General features: G+C 54.2%; 1 protein-coding gene across 2 annotated transcripts in view; it reads right to left on the reverse strand.

The window, feature by feature from the left end:
- The window catches only part of BCL9L (BCL9 like), a 67,938-nt gene continuing 46,168 nt past the window's right edge, over positions 1–21,770 (reverse strand). The window contains exons 2-8 of one of the 2 annotated variants that reach the window (XM_027699418.1): positions 11,851–12,214; positions 10,082–10,204; positions 8,714–8,924; positions 7,902–7,986; positions 5,135–7,511; positions 4,444–4,608; positions 1–3,156 (exon numbers count right to left, since the gene is read on the reverse strand). In XM_027699418.1, the coding sequence (XP_027555219.1) occupies positions 1,997–3,156; positions 4,444–4,608; positions 5,135–7,511; positions 7,902–7,986; positions 8,714–8,924; positions 10,082–10,204; positions 11,851–12,151 (4,422 nt within the window). In that variant the 5' untranslated portion in view covers positions 12,152–12,214 and the 3' untranslated portion in view covers positions 1–1,996. Of the gene's footprint in view, positions 3,157–4,443; positions 4,705–5,134; positions 7,512–7,901; positions 7,987–8,713; positions 8,925–10,081; positions 10,205–11,850; positions 12,215–21,770 lie in introns of both variants that reach the window. The other variant, XM_027699417.1, reaches the window with a different exon arrangement.

Below are 21,770 nucleotides of genomic sequence, written 5' to 3' on the forward strand. Positions count from 1 at the left end.
CTTCTTACCCAGTACTGCTCGCTACAAAATGCCCCAAAGCTTCAAGGTATTCCTAACTGGACTTTGTGACTCCACCTTCTCACAGATTGGATCGAGAGAGCTGCTGGGCTGACGTTTCAGCACCCACCAGCCTGTCCAAACAGCTTGCAAGATGGTGAAAAGAGTTGCTGTTCACTTGCAACTTGACAATCCCCCTTTCCAAAGCCCTCTCCTCCCTGCAGCACCAAGATGGGAAAGGTGAGCTCTGTTATAAGAGAGTGTGCTAAGTCTGGCTCTGCAGAGATAATCCTCCAAGCGGTGTTCCCCCAGCAGCTGTGTGCCCCAAGTTCACCACTGGATGCTGGAATAGGGTCCCTGCAGAGGTCCAGAGACCTGCCATGAGTGCAGAAGTGTGCGCACATCACCCCACATTCCCCTCCGTGAACAAACACAGGAAAGACCATCAGGACCGCGTGCAGGAAGACCTTATGGAGTGCAGGATGGGGAGGATGGAGCGCATCCAGAAAAGCCAGAGTTGTCCAAATGGCACACTTCTGCCAGCTTGGGAATGAGGGATTGCAATGCAACTTCAGCCTCTTCTGTCTGAAACACAGAATGGCCATGCCACTGACACCAAACAAGACTTACACTAAGGTGGAGTATTGCACGCAGGGACAGGTCCTCTTCAACAGCTGGACCTCTCCTGTGCCACAGGGCAGGGCTCCTGCCAGTAGCTCAGGGTGAGATGGAACAAAGACTGCCTGCAAAACTCTGGAGGAGAAGGACCGACAAGTATGAGGAAGACCTGGGAGAGCACTCAACAGGACAGGGGGTGCAGGACAGTGGCAGCCGGTGATGTATGGGTCATGGACTGGTGTAGGCAGGCTGCAGAAGAGCAGGGTTCCTAGCTAGCCTCTCCTGGAAGCACCGAAATGCATCACCTCACTCACCCATCAGTCCCTACACACCATAACACCTGCCACCAGGGGACACAGTGTGAAGGGAAGAGAAGGGAGTAGAGGTGACAGGGTTGGTCAAGACCTTCGGGTCCAGCATGTTATCATCTGCGAAGCCCAGATCCTCACCACTTCTCCAGCTGAAGGGAGAATGCTCCCCAGCATCCCCAGCTGCCACAGCAGCTTCTCCACAGAGCAGCAACAGCTGCATCCCATGAAGCTGTGGCCTCTGTCCTGCCAGATGAGCACCAGCAGCGTTTCACCAGGGCCACAGCTCTTGGTGGTGGTTGTTTTTGTGTACTCAGTAGAGCATCCACAGGGGCCTGAGATCTGCATGACACTACATCCCCCCGTCCCCCTCGCACATGCAAACCATCCAGATGCTGTGAACAACACAGGTCTGACACAGAGTCACTCTACAATGGGATCTCTCAACATCCTGTGCACCCTGGGGATCCTCCTCCCTCCCCCCCTCAAGGAGAGTCTTCAGTCCTTGTACACTGTTGCCTTTAGCATGTTTTTCTGTTTCTGTTTTTTAAAACATGTTTTGAGGCTTCTATTAAAACACAGAAATACAGAACAATTAAAAACCAGCACAAGTTTCGCCTTTCCCAGCGACCTATTTACAGCTAGTTCCAAAAACCCTCTTGCACATTTTGGTTGCTTAAAAAGGAAGGAAAAAAAGAAAAAAAAAAAGAAAAAAGGAAAAAGAGAGGAAAAAAAGGGAAAGAAAAACACTTGACAGAAGAAAACCGTAAGTGAAAACTTTACAAACTGACACAGGGTCTGGATGTCCCTAGTCTCCACTCAGGGTTCAAAGTAACAGCCCCACTCCCAGCCCCTCCACCCTCCCCTTCCCCAAAAAAGAAAGGAAAAAGAAACCCAATTCACATCAAGTTTACTGCACATATGGTTTTCTGTGTAGAGGCAAATCCGATATGAAAAGCATCCCACGTGGTGTCCTCCACTGACATTGGCCCCCAACCCTCCCCTGCAGAAAGGTTTAAAAATGTTTGTAGAGGCAGCCCAGTCCCCTCCCCAGCCCTGAGAGCCAGCCGGGGTTAGAAAGGCAAGTTCGCCATGTTCCCAGGCCCGGGGATGTAACTCATCTGGCTGTCCAGGGAGACACTCCTCTGCCTCATCTGGTGCGTGACCATGAGGTTCTGCTGAGGCGGGGGCCCCATGAGAGAGCCCTGAGGTGACATCATATGTCCTGTCTGGGCATACATCTCCCCTGACACAGACATGCTCCTCTGCTTGGCCTGCATCAGCATGAAATTCTGCTGGGCCATCAGGCTCTGCTGTGGAGACATCATGCCCTGATGCATGCTGTTGCCCATCATGCCTTGCTGGGGTGGTATGCCTGTCCTGCCCAGCATGGGCATTTGTCCAGGATGGCACATGGGCATGCTGAGTCCCCTCTGCACGCCCTGCTGCCCGGGGAGGCTGGGGGCATTCATACCTGGCCGCACCGGGGGCTGCTCAGCCATCATGTTCTGCAGGTTCATGAGGTGAAGGTTGGAAGGCTGAGATTTCGGCGCCTGGCTGTCGCTCTTGGGGAAATACTGCAAGGTGCTGCTTGGCTTCTCTGATGGGATGATCCTGGACAGATCAAATTCAGGGATCCCTGTGGGTGTGGGGCGGATGACCTCGCTGAGCTCGGGGTCGTTCAGCACCGATGCCACCCCGGGAAGCACGGGCGGGTAGGGCTCGCCAATCCGAGGAGGGATGTTCTTGCCCATCATGTGCTGCTGAGGGGGCATCTGGCCAGGCTGCTGGGAGGGAAGGTCCTCAGGCGGCAAGGGCATCCCTGGTGGGTAATGCTGCTGCATCCCAGGGCCACCTCCCGCACCGGGGGCTATGGGCATGCCTCCAGCAGGAGATGGCATGGCGTTGTGGGGCTGCTGCATGCGGGGGAACACGAGCTGGTTAGAAGGAATCATCTGTGAACTGTTGGGCACAGGGCCACACTGCTGGTTCAACGAGTCCTGGGGACCCGGGGGCATCATCATGGGGTTCTGGGGGGGCACGCCTGCCCCTGGCCCACTCGGGTGCATAGGAATGTTGGAGCCCAGAGGGTTTGGGGAGGACATCATGGAGGTGGGGGGCGGTTCGTGGGAGAGGGGCTGCTGACCAGGCAGGTTCATTCCCATGGGGCTCTGAGAGGATCCAGGTCCCACAGAGTTCAAGTGCAGTTGATTTGGCTGATTCCCCGTCACACCTAAGGACAGAAAAAAGAGAGAAGAGTTATCCCTCCTCTCAGATCTCTTAGGGTTGCAAAATCCACATCCTGAAAGCCTGCCAAGCACTCCTGCTCAGAATTCCCTGAGCATGGAGAGTGATGCTTAGTAAGGAGCTGCAAGATGGGTTTGCAAAGCACCAATATCAGAAAAAAAGCACCCAGACTCCAGCTCCCTAAGCCCACAAGCAGCAGAGGGATCTTTCAGCTTCATCCAGTCCTCTGCTGGATTTGTAGCTTCTTACAGCCCCCTGATTTTAGAATCCTGGCTCGGTGTGTTGGGACAGCCCTACACCACAGTCTCAGCAGGGCTCCCAGCAAGGCTCCCAGCTACCTGGAAGGCACCGAGGAGTGACCCTTCAACACTGCGGGCTGCAGGGTTCACACCACCCAGCAAGCTCCAGTGACCACATAACCTTGGGCGGTGAGGAGGAAAAAAGCAGAAGAGTGGGCAGCCCAACCCAGGTGATGTCCGGGTGGGAGGCCTGTGCCCGTCGGAACAGCAGAGCCATCCATGCCTGTGGAGGCAGCCAATGCATTTGCATGCCTGCAGTCAACCTAAGTGACTGCTCAGCAGTGAAAGAGTCAAAAAGTTGATTTTTCATTTTGAAAACTGCCAAAAATATTTATCAGACAGCTTTAAACCCCTAAATCAAGTGGTAAAGCACACTGGAATTCCCCTTTGGGCTGGTCACCAAGTGACAAAAAACACTCATTTGCCTAGCTGTCCTCACCAGTGCCACCAGCTAGTGAAGCGTATCTGGCCTACTGAAATCACAGCTATGCTACCTACAACACAGGTTGCCTCATGCAGGCACTTGGGCTGTACTCTCAACACCAGACTCCCAAGCCCTGTTCGGAGCACGCCTGTCCTGTTACACAGAAACACAAGGGCTCTAAGCAGCAGACCTCTGTCTGCAAGTCCTGAGCCTGAGAAAACTCCAGGAGCCATGAAAATTCAGGGCCAATGTCTCTGCATGAGGTAAAGGTAGGTCTAAAAAATTCCAGAGCTCACGGAAGAAGGATGTCTCAAGCCAGACTCGCTCATGTACTTCCAGAGAGCACATCCAAGCCAAAAGCTGATGGGCAGCCTCAGCACAGGGCAGAGAAATGCACAAATGATTACCAATGAGGGTGAATTTAAGCTATTTGACATGGCAGACAGGGGGAGAAGAGAGTTTCTAATGCTTCCTCCACCTGCTGCCTCAGGCTCACTGGCAGCCATGAGACGGTGTGACTTCTTGCAAGCCCAGCTCCAGTAGTATGTACCTGACATACTTCCAGGAGGGAGCATAGGCCTGTCCGGCAGCAGCTCATCGTCAGAGGTGGCGATGGTTTTGATGGCATTGTGGTAAAGTGGTGTGGAGCTGGGCATGGCATACTTGGACATCTGGGACATCATCAGTGAGAGTGGGTTCTGAGAGGGGGATGGATCTGGAGAGGAAGTAAAAGGCATGTTGGGATTTATGGTGCTAGAGGTGTTACTGGCTGGCGCGGAAGAGCTGCTCCGAGGCCCAGAAGGGAGAGAACCTGCAAGCAAAAGAGAGACCAGCTTAGTACTGTCCACACACTTACTATCAGAGAGCAACCCTGTCCCCTCCTTCCGATGGCAGTGACCAAAGGAGTTTGCAAAACACAGAGGTGGCCCAGCCCAGTATGCAGAGACCCTGCTCCAGAGCAGTGACAGACTTCCACTTCAACCTGCTCCTGACTGCCCAGCACAGACACAGCTTTTGCTGCCTTATCACAGAGCATAAGCAGTAAAAGCTGCTCTGCCCACCCTCTCATCTACCTGAAAAGGCCCAGTTTGGACTCCTGGGAAATAAACTTGCTCCATGAGATGCCACGCAGAGGCACGTGTTTCTTCTTGCTCCTGCGAGAGCTCACAGGCTGGAGAGAAACACCGTCCGCACACTCACCAAGCACAGACATGCACTTGCATGCAAGACACCCGGCATACCCTGATCCAGTGCTCCCATGGAGGCAGATGAGTTCATGCTGAGAGTCTGCTTGCTCTGGTTGACTCCTGGGCTGGGCATGGTGGCTTTGGGAGATGGGACCCAACCAGGGGAAGGAACAGCCATAGAAGGGGACTTCAGGCGGCTTGGTGAGCCAGTTGGAGACCGCACATTGAGAGAGGAGCTCATCACCTGGGGGGACTTGAGGGGCCCTGACTGGTTTGAAGGTGGCATGCTGACCATCTGTGAGGGTGTCTGTGGGGACTTGAGGTTGGCAGACGGGGAGGTGACCAGCGGCGAGTGCACCTGACTAAGGGTGGGAGACTTGAGGTGGCCCATGCTGGGGGAATTCATCTGGCTGATGTTGATGGTGAGGTCAGAGGGCCGGCGGCCAAGCCCTCGGGAAGGTGCTGGGTGCATGTTGGCTAGGTTTCCCCCTGGTGTGGGAGTGGGATTGGAAGCCGGAGGCAGAGGGATGTGGCTGAGCCTGGTGGTGCCACTGATGCTCCCAACGGGCATGGTGCCCTGCTCAGGGTTGAATATGTCCGAGCCACTGCCCATCTCCTGGGGCATGTTGGGATAAGGTCCTTGCCCGCTTGAGAAGCCTTGCTGTCCTTGGTTGGGGAACTGGGAGGGAATCATCATTTTCTGGGGCCCTGTTAGCATTGCACTACCACTGCCATTCTGAGCCCTCGCCCTGGCCAGCTCCTCAGGGCTCATGCCCTGGTGGGCCATCATTTCAGGGCCCCTCATCTTCTGCGACATCATCATCTGCTGCTGTGGGGTCATCTGGACATTGAGGTTCATGTTCATGTTCATGTTGACATTCATGTTCATGTTGAGGTTGCCAGGGCCCACGGGTGCATCCATGTCCCGAAGGCCTGATTGACTCATAGGGGGGCTCAGCATCCCCCGAGTGCCTGCAAAATCCATTCCCATTGGGGCACTGCTCAGGCTCTCCCCCGTTATCTGGCCAGCAAACATGGATGGATCCATCTGCCTGTGAGCCTGCATCATCCTCTCCATTTCCATGCTCTGGCTCATGGAGTTGCCGGATATTCCCATGGGCCTCTGCATTGCCACTGGGCGTTTTTCCATGAGCTGATGCCGTAGAATCTCCTCCCTGGCACGGGGATTCATAAACCTTTCTGGGTCCCCTTGCCCTGATGGGTAGGGCAGGGTGCCCTGTGGAAAGTTCCCGGGGCCTCCCATAGGAGACATATCATCGCTCCATCCCATGCCAGGCCTGACTGGTCTCTGCATGGCATTCATGGGCCCAAGAGCATCCAAGGGCATGTTCTGCATCCCTCCAAAGCCAGAGACTCTCTGCATTTGATTCCCAGGAAACCGTGGCCCAGGAAAGGGTGGCCCTCCCCGCATCTGCATAGGGTCCTGCACATCTATGGGTCCCCGCAGCTGGCTGCCCATCCCCGGCGGCCACGGCTCCCCAGGCTTGCTATGGTAGGGTGGTGGGGGCCCACGCATCATCATGCTCCCCATCGACTGTGGGATCATGATCTCCTGCATGGGCCGGCCGTGGATGCTGATCTGCTCCTCTTTCCGTCGCTTTTCCTCATAGTACTCTTCCTGCAGCTTCCTCCAGGCCACCTGCTCCGGTGTCAGGCTGTCCTGGTTCAGCCGCTGCATCATCATGTTCATCTGCTGCCCCATGTCAGCTCCGGGGTGGTGTGGCACCTCGTGTTCTAGGCTGGGTCCACCAAGGCTCTGAGTCTGGGATATCATGGACTGCAGAGGCTCTTCATACTTCTTCATGCTGGCAGAGGGTGCAGGGGGCTGGGCAGGGGTAGCCTGTGGCTGAGGGGCAGTGCCACCCTCACCCACATTTTGGCTGGACTTGAGGAAGGGCTCGGCCTCCCCACTGCGCAGCAGCAGACGCTCAATGTCCCGCAAGGTCTGCAGAGAGCGCTCTCGGTGCTCCAGCTGCTCCTTTGAGAGCCCTTCCGAGTTCATGGCGTTCCTGGGGCCCAGGCCTGCCTGCCCTGGCATCCCTGGACCCGGACCCTCTCCGAGAAGGCTAGAGCTGGGGGCGGCAGAGGAGTCCACTTGCCCAGGCTGCATGGCACTGGCAGATGCGGTGGGTGTATTTGGGTGGTTGTTTCCAGGCTGGTTGCTGCTGCTGTTGTTCCCCAAAGAGCTGGGAGTCAGATCTCTCCGGACATCTTCACTTGTCCCTTCCTGAGGTGCAGGCAAAGGTGTTTGACTGATGGTCTGAGGTGTGGGGGGTGGAGGCTGCGGTGGGGGAGGCTGTGGCTGCGGCTGACTTGCTTGAGGGGCTGGTGGCTGGGACTGTGGAGTGTTGGCAGCAGGAGGGTTAATCGGAAGTGGCTCAGCAACCCCCAGCACTTTAGGAGCAGGTGCCTAGCAGAGAAAAGGGGAAGAAACTTGAGAAGTAAAAACCCTAGAGAGGTATTCTCCCCTGCACCCTGCAGGAGACCTCTCTGTCCCAAAAAGTTGCCTCATGGCAGTTCATCTTCATTCCTTACAGGAAAGATGTAGGCCCTACTACATGCCCTGGGAATGCACAAGCTGTGGGCATGGCTGTGGGGCCACAGGCCATGCCCCATCCCAAACTTTTCACAGATGACAATAGCAAGGGTTGTGCCAAAGAGTTTCCGCAGCAAAGCAGCATCCCATGCCACTGAAAGGGCGTTCTGGCAACCCCTTCTTTCACAACTGAGCCAGGGGCTGGGGAAGGGTAGCAGTTGGCAGCACATGCCAGCTGGAGCATTTGGTTCATAGTTGGTATACCTGGTCTAGCTTTGCCCGCGGGACATTCTGCTGATGGTAGGCCAGAATGGATTCGGCTCGGCCCTGCAGGACAGCTTCTGCAGCTCTGGGGAGAGAGCACAAATCGCTTGAGAACAGGCACTGTGCCCCATCCTACCCATCCCCAGCTGCCACCTCCGCTCTTCAGTCCCGCAGAAAGAGGGAAATCTCTGGAGGTCACCGAGAAGAGTGAATGTTCTCAGAGTCTTCCCACCTGTCCTGCACATGTCCCCTGAGGATCTCCAACTGAAAATGACTTGCCCTGGAGTTTCCCTCTTCCCATGTCCTGAGACAGGCTTTGCTTCGTGCCTACTGCCCTAAGGTGGCTGTCACCAGACCTGTGGTACAGCAGAGCTCTAAAACTAAACAGACTAAGCTAAACAGACTTAACTAACTAAACTGCTGTGATCCTGTGGCTGAGACAATGCAGGACAGAAGGGAGGAATTGTGTGGAGAACACCCAAGGGTTACATGACACTCCCAGAGACACCCATCCCTTAGATACTTCTGAATCAGCCCAGCAGCCTGCACTGCTTTGGGTGAATCATTTGTTGGATGCTGACTAGATGTGCTCTACTGCAGAGTGCAGCGCCAGGCATCGCCAGGAGGAAGTGGGCATTTAAGTCCAAGTTTGCCCACCCGCGGTGGCTGCCAGTAAACCTCATGAACCCCAGTGGGTTCCCACTCTGTGCAACCAGAGAGATACAGGTCTCTCCAGCTCTTCTGCGCTCACTGCCGTGTGCAGCAGACAGGTGTGACAAGGCCTGCCGGGAAGGACGGAGTTTACCGCTTACGTGTTAGCAAGGTGCGTTGTAAAGACGTAAACGAACTGTGACGGCTGCTTCCCTGCTCCGCCGCCTCCGCCTCCCACAGCCTCTGACCGCAAGCCGGGGGCAGCACCATGGGGCACGCCGGAAGCGCTGCTCTCGCTCAGGTTCGGCAGCGGGTTGGACCCTGGGCCAAGCTGTGGGGCCGTGGACATCGCAGGATCTGCTACATTACAGCCTGCGGGAGCAGAGAGAGCACGGGAGCGCTGGGACGAGCCGCCGGCAGGGGGCGGCCCCGGCCCGCCCGGGTGCCCGTCCCTCGCCAGCCGCTATCGCATGGGACCCGCAATTAATATTAATAAGCACTGCAATTACCAGGGGCATGCCCTGCCTTCCTCTCCCTTCGCCCCTCAACGCAACTGGCTCCCTGCTCCCCTCCAACTGCCTCTCCCCACCGCAGCTGCTCCTGCAGCCCGACCCTGCCACTGCAGCATCTACACAGGAGACATCACTGGGAACCTGGTGCGGGGACACTTCCAGCCCCTGCCCCCGGGCAGCCCCACCGTGGCCCACTCCCACCACGCAGACCTGGGAGCAGGCTGTGACAAGGGAAGTGGAACTATCCCTTCCCACACGGGCTGTGGAGTGTGCTGAGAAGCACAAGGGAACATTACAGAGAGGATGGTGACAGTGTGCTGGCAGCTCTCCTTGCTTTCCTACACGTTCACGTTCTCCATCAGAGGACATGGGCATCTCCTGGGGCCCCACAGGAGAAAGTAAACTGAGTAGTAGATACAAAATGTCAAAGAACATCCATGCTTCTGGAAAACAGGAGACACCTACAGTTCATTGCCCCAAGCAGTGCACACCTTGGCCAGCTCAGCCCTGCCTGAACCACTGTCAAGACCCCAAGAGCCTCTTCAGACTCAGCTGCCTTTACAACATTATCTGTGGAGAGCCGGGTAGATGGCCTGGCACAGACTTAGCTGCTGCAACAAGGGCAATGTGTGTTGCAGTCTGGCTGCAACTCTGACAGGGTGGGCATGCCTGACCAGAGTTAACCTGGGCACACTTTCAAGATGGCAATTCTGCTGGTAGCGTGGCCAGAGCAACATACAGCAGGGACATTCAACCTCAATGCCTTTTCCTCCAGCATCTCAGTAGCATCTTCACAAAGATGCTTCACAAAGTGAGGTCCCACATCTCACTACATGGCAAAAAAAAAAATTCTCACAGGGCAACGAGCACCAACTGCAATGGCCTTCCCCCTCACCACACACCCGGCTAAGTGAGCACACACAGGCAAAAAGGTGCCAGTGTCATCAGCCCTGCTGAGCTGCAGGAAGGACCTAGCTTTATTGAAGCTTGTGAGCTGGTAAGGAGGCAGTCACTCACTGTGTGCATTGCTGATGGGCTTGTCGTCTTCTTCGCTGTCCGGCCCAGAGCACCACTCATCGCCGCTGTATGGCTGTTTCCTTTCCAGCACGCACCGTCGCTTGCTACGGGGAGCCACCTCACCTGCAAAGCGACAGAGCCATCAGAGGTGCTGAGGAGACCTGGCAGGGACTGGGAAGACTGGGGTCCTGCCCAGCTGCACGCTGGCAGTGCTGACCCAACAGGGATGCACTGGGCAAGAAGCCTTACACCAACATCTGCCCAGCGCTGCTTAAGAACCTGAAGCATCTGCTCAGTCTGGGCTTCTTGTCTTTGCAGCCAGATCTAGTGGGACTCCGGTGTGAGAGCCAGAGTTTCAGAATGAGATGTATTTCTTACTGCCTGAAAGGAGTGTGAGAACACAGGACCTGTCCACCTGCTGTTCCAAATAGGAGAGCTTTGGGCATTAACCATAAATTTAAAGGGTCTGTGATTTAGCAATCAAAACCTGAATATAGAATGGAATAGTGCGTTCGCATCCTTTGTAGGAACAAGAGACAGACTCTGCCCTTTGCTGATATCAATTGGGCAGGGGCCTTCATGCCCTCTGTAAACTCATGTGGTCCCTCCATTTCTCAGATGGGACTGATGCAGCTCAGAGAGGAAGTGGCTTGCCTTAAAGGCACTGAGGGAATCGGGGACAGCAACCAGACACAGGATGGATAACTTCCAGTCCCGTGCTTTAACTAATATAACATTGTCTGGCCTCCTTTTTTTACATCACCTAGTGGTTTCCAGGCCATATTCACCTGATCTATCAGTGCATTACGAACATAGGAGATTCGAGCATTTCTGACCAAGCCATTTTAATAATTTTCTTGTGGAAGTGTGGGCTACAAGACAGTTCTTGGATAAAGCTACAAATGCTTTTGATCAGTGGTGTACTTACCCCTGCAACCCCAGGTACCGTCTACTCATTCTACCAAGGCATGGCCATGGCCTAAGCCAGTCAGACAACACAGCTCTGGCTGTGAAAGCAAATGCTCAGGGACACAAGCCAGAACAGCAGCTCTGCGTCTGGGGACTGGGTTTGAGTCTCCGCTGGAACCAAGGGCACCACTGGGATTTCTCCTCCCACCACCCATGAGATGCTCAAGCGTCCCATGGAGCCATTGAGCACAGAGCTCAGTGGAATGCAAGAGGCTATGGGGAAGGCTGGCAAGGGCAGGAAAGTCAAAGGGTTTAGAAGCACTGACTCAGCCCTTTTCCAGAAGCCACATGCTGTAACACAAGAGTCATCCATCGCTGACAAAACCACAGAACTGTTCAGACAGTGACCCTCGCAGCACCTCCTTGCTAACCATGACCGAGTTGTTGGGCAGCTGCAAGAACACCACAAAGGCAGCTCTCTGCCAACAGCAAGGAGACAGAAAACAACTCAACTCAGTCTCAAGTTGAAAGTCTGCACATTGCAAAGCAGGGGCAGTTTCAGTGAACCACACTGCTCAGGCTTAGCTGGCCTCAATAGCCCATGAAAATCAGTCCAAGCTTCTGAGTGTAATAAAGAGTTTAGGGAGTGAAATGCAAAGCTAATGAATGCTCAGCTACTCTGGTCCCAAAACTGTGAATGTGACAAGCAGTGATGCAAAGTCGCACAGGCAGCCAGGACATGGACAGAAGAGAGCACAGAAATTCAAGATGCTCACAGCTGCTCCCATTCCAAGTCCTGCCAGGATGCCTGGAGCAACTGAGGGGACGACATGCTGAGGAAAGGCTTAGGAGAGCGTTACCTTTTGATTCTGTGTCCTGTGATGGGGTGCTGACTTCTCGCTGTTCTCCAGAGTCCACTGAGATGCTTCGTTCCCGTTTCACCTTGCCCTTCAAGGAGCTGAAGTTTGGGACAGTGTTCTGGCTGTTTTTCAGTCCAGAGTTGCCAGGGGAGATCTGAGTGGCCTTACTGCCATGGCTGCCTGCCCCCACACCCTTCGAGCCCAGGTTACACGTGGGTGCTTGGCTCACGTTGTGGTGCTGGGCCAGGGCACCGCTGCTGCCTGCCTTGCCATGGCTGGGCAGTTTGTTGTCAGGGTGCATTGGCTTGGCTAAAGCTTCCCACAGCACCAGTGGAGGGAGCTCCCAGGCCCTTCGGTCAGAAACCTGCAAGAGAAAAGGGCAGCGAGTCACCACGGTGCCCCTCACACGGGTGCAGCAGCTGGGGGCACAGCCCAGGATCAGGGCACTGGGGCTGCTGCTTGGTTGCAGGGCCAGACAAAGCCCATGGCAAGGCACAACCCAGAGCTTCTCATGCCAGGAATGGAGCAATGGATCCTGCTCCACAGTTAGTGACATGATGACTAGCTGTGAACTGCCATCAGGCATGGTAGACTTGCCAGCATTTCAAGGCACAGGCATGGACACAAGAGCCCTCATTTCCAAGGCCATGATGAAAAATGGGTGCTCCACGCCAACCTGGCCCTTTAGTGAGTGAAGGATCCTCACAGCTAATTTGCACGTTCCCAGAGCTCAGACAATTTTGTGACCCTGAACAGAAATCTAGTACCCTATTGGTTTCACAGACCCCTTCTGCTGCTAAATAAATTTCCTCTGCCTTGCAAAACACAAAGGACACAACAGAGCAGACAGAAAATGGTCTTGACACAAGCCTATAAAAAGAAAACTGGGATGGAGCAGGGGACGAAGGAGGTTAAGGCAACTGAGAAGGTGGCAGTGGGCTGCAAGGCAAGGGCAGAGCCAGGGTGTGCAGGCACTCATCAGACAAGAGGTATCGCTGCCTCTCCCAGGGGCCTGAGGGACCATTCCAGCTCCTTCTCCAAGGCCCTGGGTGACGGAACGTCCACTTCAGCGGGAACTTCCAGCCCAGCAGGATGATGCAATGTGCCACAGGCCTGCCGGGATAGCAGAGTGAGGCTCTCCTGCTCCAGACCCAGACCAGCTTTCTGAATAGCCCTGCAGGCTGAAGCAGAGCCTGGCAGAGAAGAGGAGGTTGGGGCAGAGCACAGAGGCTTCTGGGCTGGGGGACATGCATGCAGATAAGCAATGCTGCAACAGCCCTCCTTGCGGGATCTAGCTGCCTTGGCAGAGTCTCTTGGGCTTGCACTAGGAATATTCCCCTTGGAGCTCTGCACAGGCATTAGAGATGACTGGGATGTGGCTCCACATCACATCACATCACATCACGTATTCTGGAAGGCCACTACCAACCCTTGGTTTAACACACAACCCTGTTAACTGCACCCTAATCCTAACCCTGTCACAGTCTTTTTTACTTCCTGGGAACTAGGAGGGAGGGAGAGTAAACCACGTGTTCATGGAAGCTGAGGTATTGCTCTCTGTTTGCTCACATCCGCTATATGCTTTGCATGACACCCCCACAATGCACTCAAGAACCTTTCCTGTGCACAGGCAGAGAAATTTCCCAGCACACAGGAAAGGGTGTTACTGGGCCCAGGGTCTGCTCCTCCCATCTGGACCATGCAGGCCAGATGCTGCGCACAGATTTCTTCTGCCACCCAGGGACAGGAAGCACCGGCTCCGGACCAAACCCCACATCTCTAAATAGCACCGCGAGAGCTCAGCACGCTGCTCCCGGCTTGCCAAAGGCAAGCCTGGAGACACCATCAGCAAAAGCCAAGTGCTCACTCTGCCAGGGCAAACCACCGCACCCTTGCAATGCAAGCAAAGAGGGAAGCACACTTGGCAAACCCGTAATCCCTGAAAGGCTGCAATCGCCACAAGGCGCAGGCTGCAGCTTGCCATCCACCACCAGCGAGTTCTCTGCCTGAAAAAGGGTCTTCTCAGCACCTGCCTCCCTGCGAGCTGAGCCGAGGGGCTGCTGGCACGTTGCGCAAACAGCAAACAGCGCTGTGGCACAGCCCACAGCCCAGGCATTCCTCCTTAGTTAGTGGGATCCTTCGTGCACAGCTTGGCCTATCACCACTTCCTAACTAGCGAGTCACTCCCTCCTCCTTTTCCTCCGCCTCCTCCCCACGCACCTCGACAAGGGCTCTGCTCTAGCCTGGAGGAAGATGGTGAGCCACAGCACTGATTAATTTTCACAGCACATAAGGGAGTTGCTAGCCCTTTAAGTGTCAGCCAGTCTCGCTTGCTCGCTCTTGTTCTCTAGGGACCTATTAATAGCAGCTGGAAAGATCACATCACTCTCTGGATATTTATACCCCTCATTCCACACCAGGAGAGATTTATGTCAGAGCTGCCGTCCCAGTGCCTGCCCAATTGCTCTGTCAAACCGCTCGCAGGGGGAGGGGAGCCGAGGAGGGAAGGAGACATGGAGAGGGCAAGCGGGGAGGAGGAGAAGGTCCATATGGCACAAGCTGCAGCGTTAAGCACACACGCTGCCCGCAGCCGCTGGCTGGCCAGCCGCAGGGAGCCTTCAGCCCCGCTGGAAGAGGCTGCTGCCAGACAGCATTCCAGAAAGCAAGCCCTGCAGCAAGCTGCCGCTACTGGTGGCCCAGAGCCCCCCCCCCGTGTCGCACTCGCAATCCCTGCAACACGCTGCACCACAGTCCCGAGGGTCACAAACCCACTGACTCAACGGTGCCACTAAACCCGCTGAGGAACTGCTCCTTTTTCGATGGTAGGCTGGGAGATCCAGATCTGCCTATGGCAAATCTGCACGGGTACAATATCGTGTTTGAAACAGATCCTAAAGTGCTTCACCGAAAATGTGAGTGCTCAGCAGCACTGCAGCACAACCCTAGTACAGCATAGCATGAGCAGAGAGAAAGAAGCCCAGGGCCCTGCAAAGCCCAGGCCTGCAGAGTCCAGAGATGCACCCCCTGTCCCTCTGGTTCTCAAATGACACTGCAGGGAACACACATCTCGATCACGGAGGACCTGGCAGCCACCAGGATGAAACCTTCAGGTGCTGCCTGCAGCATGGATGAGCCTCACTGGCTGTGAGGTCCCTCCAGAACACTACATTTTTGGGACATTTATCTTCTTCCTTCATTTTGGACTAGGCTGGTGCTCCAGGGAAGACATTCAAAATCTTGCCTGAGGCAGGACGGAAAGCCACCCTGGGCTGACAGAGGGCCCTGGCTAAACCTTGGAAAGCCCTTCTCTTCTAGTCTCCACTCAAAGGGACCACACTCTCCTCACAATTCCTAGTGGGACAAATGCCAGAAGCAGCTGCCTGCAGATTCTGCTTTTGGGAGTAGCAACAGTTGGATTCTGTTGCAGATGCATAGTGGGGATCCACCCCAGCCTCTCATCTGTCTGACTGCAGCATGACGATAGGCATCTCGATTGCTGTAAGCTCCTTCCACACACCCCTAGATTTAAACTAGATTTCAGCAGGCATGCCACACATCTGGGCCACAGAAGATAATTACTTAGAAAGTAGATACACTGACACCAGGAGACAAACAATCCAAAACATCTTGAAAAGAACATGACAAAAAGAAGATTGCACAGAAATCTGTCTTCCTCTGCAGTTTAGCAACACACCCACTCCAGCCCAGTAGTTTTAAAGACAATAGCAAACTTAATTCCCAGTGGTTAAGGCAAGGAGCTGAGACTCTTGGGTTCTGCTCTCGACTGCCACCAATTCCACTCGTGACCCTGAGCAAGATGTCTTGTTTCTGGGTGCCTTGGTTCCCCCATCATTACACGGGGGGATAACCCAGCCTACCTCATGCAGGGAGGGAGGCTTACAAGGCACAATAAGTATCTGTCGAATAAAGGGCTACATCTAAATGCAGAGAGTGTTTGCACCTGGTACATCTGAAAAGCCACAGCTTTAAATCAAATACTGAGACCTTAGCAGACAAGAAACCTCGAACCAAAACAACAAAACCTGCTTTCAGTAAGCCTCCTTCAGTACGGTCTGAACAGCGGCAGAGGGAGAGCAGGAAGAAGCTCCAGGCAGGAGAGACTGAGCTGACATATTCACAGTCCGGGAATTGCTAGCTGATAGTTCAAGAAACCTGAAACCCCACTGCCTCCCTGGAGGACTTTCTGGTGAATCATGCTCTTGCTCCCTCCGATAACACAGATTCCCAACGCTGCCGCAAAGAATGCAGAGCCTGAGCCTGCTGCCAGCCCTGCAGCTTCCACAGCTGGGAGCTGGCTGGCATTGCTGCCGTGCTATCCCTCTTGGAAGAAAGGGTGAGAGAGGAAGCCAGGAAAATGGAGTAAAAAAGGAAGGCTCTTCACCACACCTCCCTCCTATTGGATGCTGGGAAGAGCTCTTGTGAAACCCAGATGACTACCAGGTTATGCATACAGGGCAGACACCAGAACCCCAGCCTCCTGAGCTGTGCGTGCCCAACAACCCAATGTGCCCGGCTCACCAACACCCAACATACAAGACAGGTCATGACAAGGTGATGCAATGCACAGAAAGTTGCCCAACTCCTCTCCGCCAGCCCGTCCAGGAAGTAACAAGACCAGGTTGCCATTGCAAACACTCTCTAAGCACATCACCTATGCTGATAAACACTCACAAAAATCCTCCAACCACAAGCTGCAATCCTGGACAAGCCCAATCCAAAACCTCCTGTGGACACCACCACAAACTCACGTTGAATACCTTGGCTTTGGCAATGAGGGGTCCTAAGCAAGCTCAAGAGCTTCTTGAAGAAAGCCATTAGGCAGAGAACACCAGGAGAGACCCCAAAGACCCATTGACCCCTCCTGAAATACAACTCACTCCAAGTCTGGATGAGATGGCGGGCACAAGACCCACACCAGTCTTCCCAGGGTTAAGAGCAGAAGGGTTGAACACCTTAAAAAAAATACCATACTATGTCAGTAAAATCAGCATATTTCGTGGAGGCAAAGACTACCACAAACTTTCTAGAAGCAAGATTTCTGAAGTCTGAGACCCTTGAATCATTTCCGATTTTGAGAGAAGACCAGAATCAGAAACTTGACCTTTATCAAGCAAAAATGGTTGTTCCGAAACAATCCTTTTCACGAGACCATTCAAGAGGTTTTGAGTCTGTTCCAGTGAGAAACAAAACCCTCAAAACCAGTAGCAAAACAGCACTGCTGTCAGCCAGCCAGCTCCAGCCAAGAGGCAGCAATGGGCTTGAACAGCCAGATGAGCCTGAAACCCACCCGAGCCCAACCAGCACAGCTCCAAGATATCACACTGTTTAGTGACCAATGACTGCAGGATCGTCTCCTGGAGCCCAGTACAGAACATTTGCCTGAGCGTGTTCATCCCCAATGAGAGCAGCCTTAACCCAGGCTGCTACTGCTAAAGGCGTTCTCATTTGAGCTTTGCTTTGGCCAGCTGGACTTGGAGACATTGGAAGGCAGGGAGTTCCACTGGGCAAGGCTCTGCCGACATGTTTTCAAAATGTCATGAAATTGTCTTGCTCTTATACATCAGACTGATAGCCTGGAGAAGCCCATTCTCACTTCTGTTCATTTCTTGGATCCTTCTCATGCCCTTTTAAATAGCAGATAAGGTGGTACCCTTGCCAGGTGTATGGGAGGGTTCTAAAAGACCTGCAGAGAGAATCTAATGTTCTGTTGAATCCTAGCAGTTTTCAGAGTCATTTTGGCAGGCCCTGCTGATCTCCTGCCATTTGGAGCTGTCTCAGGAATGATGCATTTCTGTGGGGCTGCTTGGCCACAAGTCTCAAAGGTCTTTAGTAGGACAAAACCTCAGATTCACGTTCCCTACCACCTAGGGACAGACATCCCATGTAACACGGGTGGAAGCTGAGGCTCAGAGACAGTGACGTGAATTGGGAATGCCATTTGCTTTCTGTCCGGCACCCTACCATGTTCCTCCTGTCATAGCTTTAGCCCATTGGTGTTAGAAGATCTTTTCCTAGCCCTTCCTTATCCCCAGTTCAACAGCTTCTCCCACTCCTCCCCTCCTTACTGCAGCCCCAGCCAGAGCCTGGCTTCCTGTCCTGTGCTCAGGGAGTCTCCAGGTCTAACACCACATTTGCAGATCTTTCTAGTTTCCCAGTCCAACTGGCACGCTCCCTACAGAAACCCTGCATGTGCCAGACATTACTCAACAGTCGCATGTGGCTCTATTGAGATGATAACGAGGAATTATTTCATACACCGGCTCATGGGACTTGCTGGGGACAGGTCAGCAAGGGATGTGCAGGAAGCTGCAGGTGCCCACGTGCGGGGCAGCACAGCCACCTGCACACTGCAGCTCGGCAGCCTGCGGCTGGGGAACAGCGTCTAGTAGGTCAGGGAGCAAAGCCAGAAGTCTCTTCCAAAGGTACTGCTGCTGCTCAGGGAGCTTCAGTTTCCTCCAAGGCAGGATCTCATCCTGCAGTATGTGAAATCTGGTCAGGAACATGGGCTGCTGTGACAGCTGGACACCCCCACACAGCCTTCAGCTGTGCTGGGATTCACAAAGACAAGCTCATCTGTACATGAAGGGAGCAGTTTCCCTGTGAAAACCCTTCTGGCAGATATCACCACAGGCTGCAACATAAGGCCACAGCACAGACCTCCTTGGAAAATTGCTGCATGGGATGAAGAGACCTCTTCACGCCATTCCCACTGTGTTTGGGCACTAAAGCTACTGGGATTGGATGAGTAGTGCTAAAAAGCCTTGCTGGTGAGCTGTGCCTCACACTGCTCTCTGCTACACCAGCTCTCCTGAGCAGCAGGGCTCACAGCTGAGACCTTGAAACCACAAATTTCCCAAAAGAATCACAAGGGAGACATGTCTTGCTGAGGGTCACACGTGTCAGGTAAATGGCTGATGCAGCTGAGCCTATCAGGACAGTCTTTCAGCTGCATCTAGGATTCAGTAGCTTTAGGATCCTTTGGCAACAGCAAAAGAAGTTCATGAGATGTGAGCAGTGTGCAGGACTGGAACTCAGCAATGCCAGAGCTTCACAAGGAGCTTCCAAGCTTTAACACAACAGTTTCTGATATTATTTTTAGCAGAAAGTCTCTCTGCAGGGCTCTGTGACAGACTAGCCATTGTCAGCAGGGCCATCACACTGAGTCCCTTCCCTGCCCACTGTCTACAAGCCAGAGACACAAGGGTTCCTGAGCACCCCAGGGTCTACTGCCCATGGCTGTTCCAGCTTCATGCCGGCTGTCCAGAAGCACCAGGAGATTTTCTGGGGTGTCACACTCGGTGCCCCATCTCTGGGCCTGAGGCCACTAGGTGTCATTGTCACCCAGGGATGCACAGCCTGGCCAGGGCTGAGCACGGGCCAACTTTCTGCACCTCCCGCCAGCACAGAGGCGCCCCTTGGACCCCAGGCTTCCTTGGCACCCCAGCCCTCACACCGGGGCCTCCGCAGAGTGCAGAGGGTTCTACTGGGGAGCAGAGCCACGCACCATGTGCCTGCAGCAGACACTTAGTCCACTTTCTCAGATAAAGGCAGCACAGAGATGTCTGTTGCACGCTGAAAGAGAGGGCTAGGCATCCCATACTACCTTGCAGAAAATTTCCACAAAACACTAGCTCTCCTTTGAGCAAGCTCAGGTGACTTTCCACTCTGAAGAAGGGCACAGTCTTTGCAGACAGGGTCCCAGCAGGAAACCCTTGTGGAAGGGACATCCCTACTGCCTCTCAGCACCATGTACCCCAGCTGCACCACATGGTGCATGCCAGCATGCCAGCAGTGCAACAACCTGGTTTGCCTTTGAGGAGGCTCATGACAGAGAGTTGGAGAAGAGTTGGACTCCTTTCCTCCACCCAGTCCTGGCACTAAATGCAACATACAAAGGACACACCTGCACAAAAAGAAGAGGTTAGAGCACCTGCAGACCTGCAAACTGCCTGGATTGCAGCACCACGTCTGTGCAACTGAGCACACACACGTATGTAACCCCAGCACACCTGGGGAGAGGGAGCCGACAGAGAAATGTGGGGAAGAGGAGGAAGCAAGGCTGGTTGCCACAACACCTTGCCCCCCACACTGCCCTCTGCCAGCCCAGACTGCAGAAGAGACGTAGAGAACTGCCGAGCACTCCTCCAGGATTATAAATACCAAGCCTGGCAGCAGCAGAGCCTGGGCTCTATATTTAAACCCCAGCTGAGGTCACTTCCTTTTCCCAGCAGCTCCCTCCAGCCCCCACCCCGTTGCCTCGTATTTGCATGCTATCGTGACTAAGGCACATGGGGTGTAAGGTCAGAGGGGAAGCGGCTGTGCAACTGCCTCGCAGGAAATTCCACCCTGGGAAACCTTTCACCTTCCCCAGTGCAGAGCGGATTGGCACGGGCAGCAGAGATCTTGCTGCTGAGTGGTGGCAGCTGCCTGTGGGCAGTACTGGGACTCCAGTGCTAGGCTAGAAAGGAAGGGAGAGACCTCGAGGAGAGGGGAGCCGCTGCTCCCCATCTGGCTTTACCATCAGTCTGGGCTAGCACTGATCTGGAGAGAGGTTGCCCCACTGTGCACCCCAAGAGAGCAGTGCTCTACCCCCTCACCACACTTCACCTTCACCCCCAGAAGCCTCCACCACACCTAAAGCTGAAATTCCCCAGCTTCTGCCACTTGAGGGATGCAAAGAAGCACAGCCTTCCCCACAGACCTGGCTCCAAGTCCCAGGGGCTACTCTGCCCTTCCACAAACACTCCCACAGTGTATAGAGCTCCTTCAGAGACACAGTGCGCTAACCCTGACCCAGGCCTCCAACCACCTAACGGGAAACAGGCAGAAAGACCCAGAAATCATCCCGTTTCACTAACTGCAGCCCTCTGGGTCAGGCAACAAGCCTCCTGTGTAGCAGCAGATGTACACCCACAGATGGGGAGAGGGCCCAAAGGCAGCCTGTCCTGGGGCTGCTCACAGAGAGCCCTTCTGACCCACCAGGAGAGACAGGTCTTGTTAACTCACAACTGGCCAAGTGGGCAAGAACTTCTGAGGCTCTCAGGAAGCTTTGGGCTTTGCAGTGGTCCTTGTGGCCAGAGCCCAGGTACCCAGACTCGGCCAGATCAAGCTCTGAAGCACTGTTTGCACTAGGTAAAATCACTGGGTACAATCACAAGTGCTCCCAACTCTGCCCTTGGCCCTCCTCAGTCAACTCCAGTTATACTCTTATTTAAGAAACTGAACCTATTGAAAAGTTATTGCATCAACAGAGACCAGGATACAAATGACAGGAGAAGACTGCCAAGGCTACTGAGTGGGAGAAGAGGAGATAACAGATCTTTTGGAAGCAGGGTAGCTGTTTAGGTTATGATATAAGCAATTTGGTGTCAGGATGTGCAGAAGAACTAATTGGTGACTTTCACAAAGTGTCTATTATGTTTCTAAGTCCTTGGCTGTCCGGATTACCAAGCCATTCTCCAGTCTCTGAGCTGGCATGAGACATGCCGGGGTCAATATCCCTGAACACCAACATCTAGAAAGTTTCCCGTACAGAGTCTTGGCATGCTGGCCAAACGGATTTTCCTCTCCCTCATCCCACAGATTCTGGAGAGGAAGTCTGTGACAGAGCAGGGGTGCTGAGGGAGCCCTGTAACCCCTGGAATCAGCTGACAGGGAAGCACACACACCAGAAAGCTGTGGAGAAGCATCACTGCTATCAAAAGACAGGCAATGCAGAGCTGGCAAGCAGAGCAGGACATGGGTGTCCAGCTTCTTTGGCCAGCAACAGGGTACTTGTTGTCCTCTTTGGCACATGGACACTGCGCTCTGGCTCCGAGCCTGCACCTGCAGGGAGGCATGTCTGTGCCCTCCAAGGCTGTGTCTCCACCACAGGAACCAGAAGCCACAGCAGATCCCGA

Source organism: Neopelma chrysocephalum, unplaced genomic scaffold (assembly GCF_003984885.1).
Source record: "Neopelma chrysocephalum unplaced genomic scaffold, ASM398488v2 Primary Assembly neopelma1_138, whole genome shotgun sequence".
Taxonomy (NCBI): domain Eukaryota; kingdom Metazoa; phylum Chordata; class Aves; order Passeriformes; family Pipridae; genus Neopelma; species Neopelma chrysocephalum.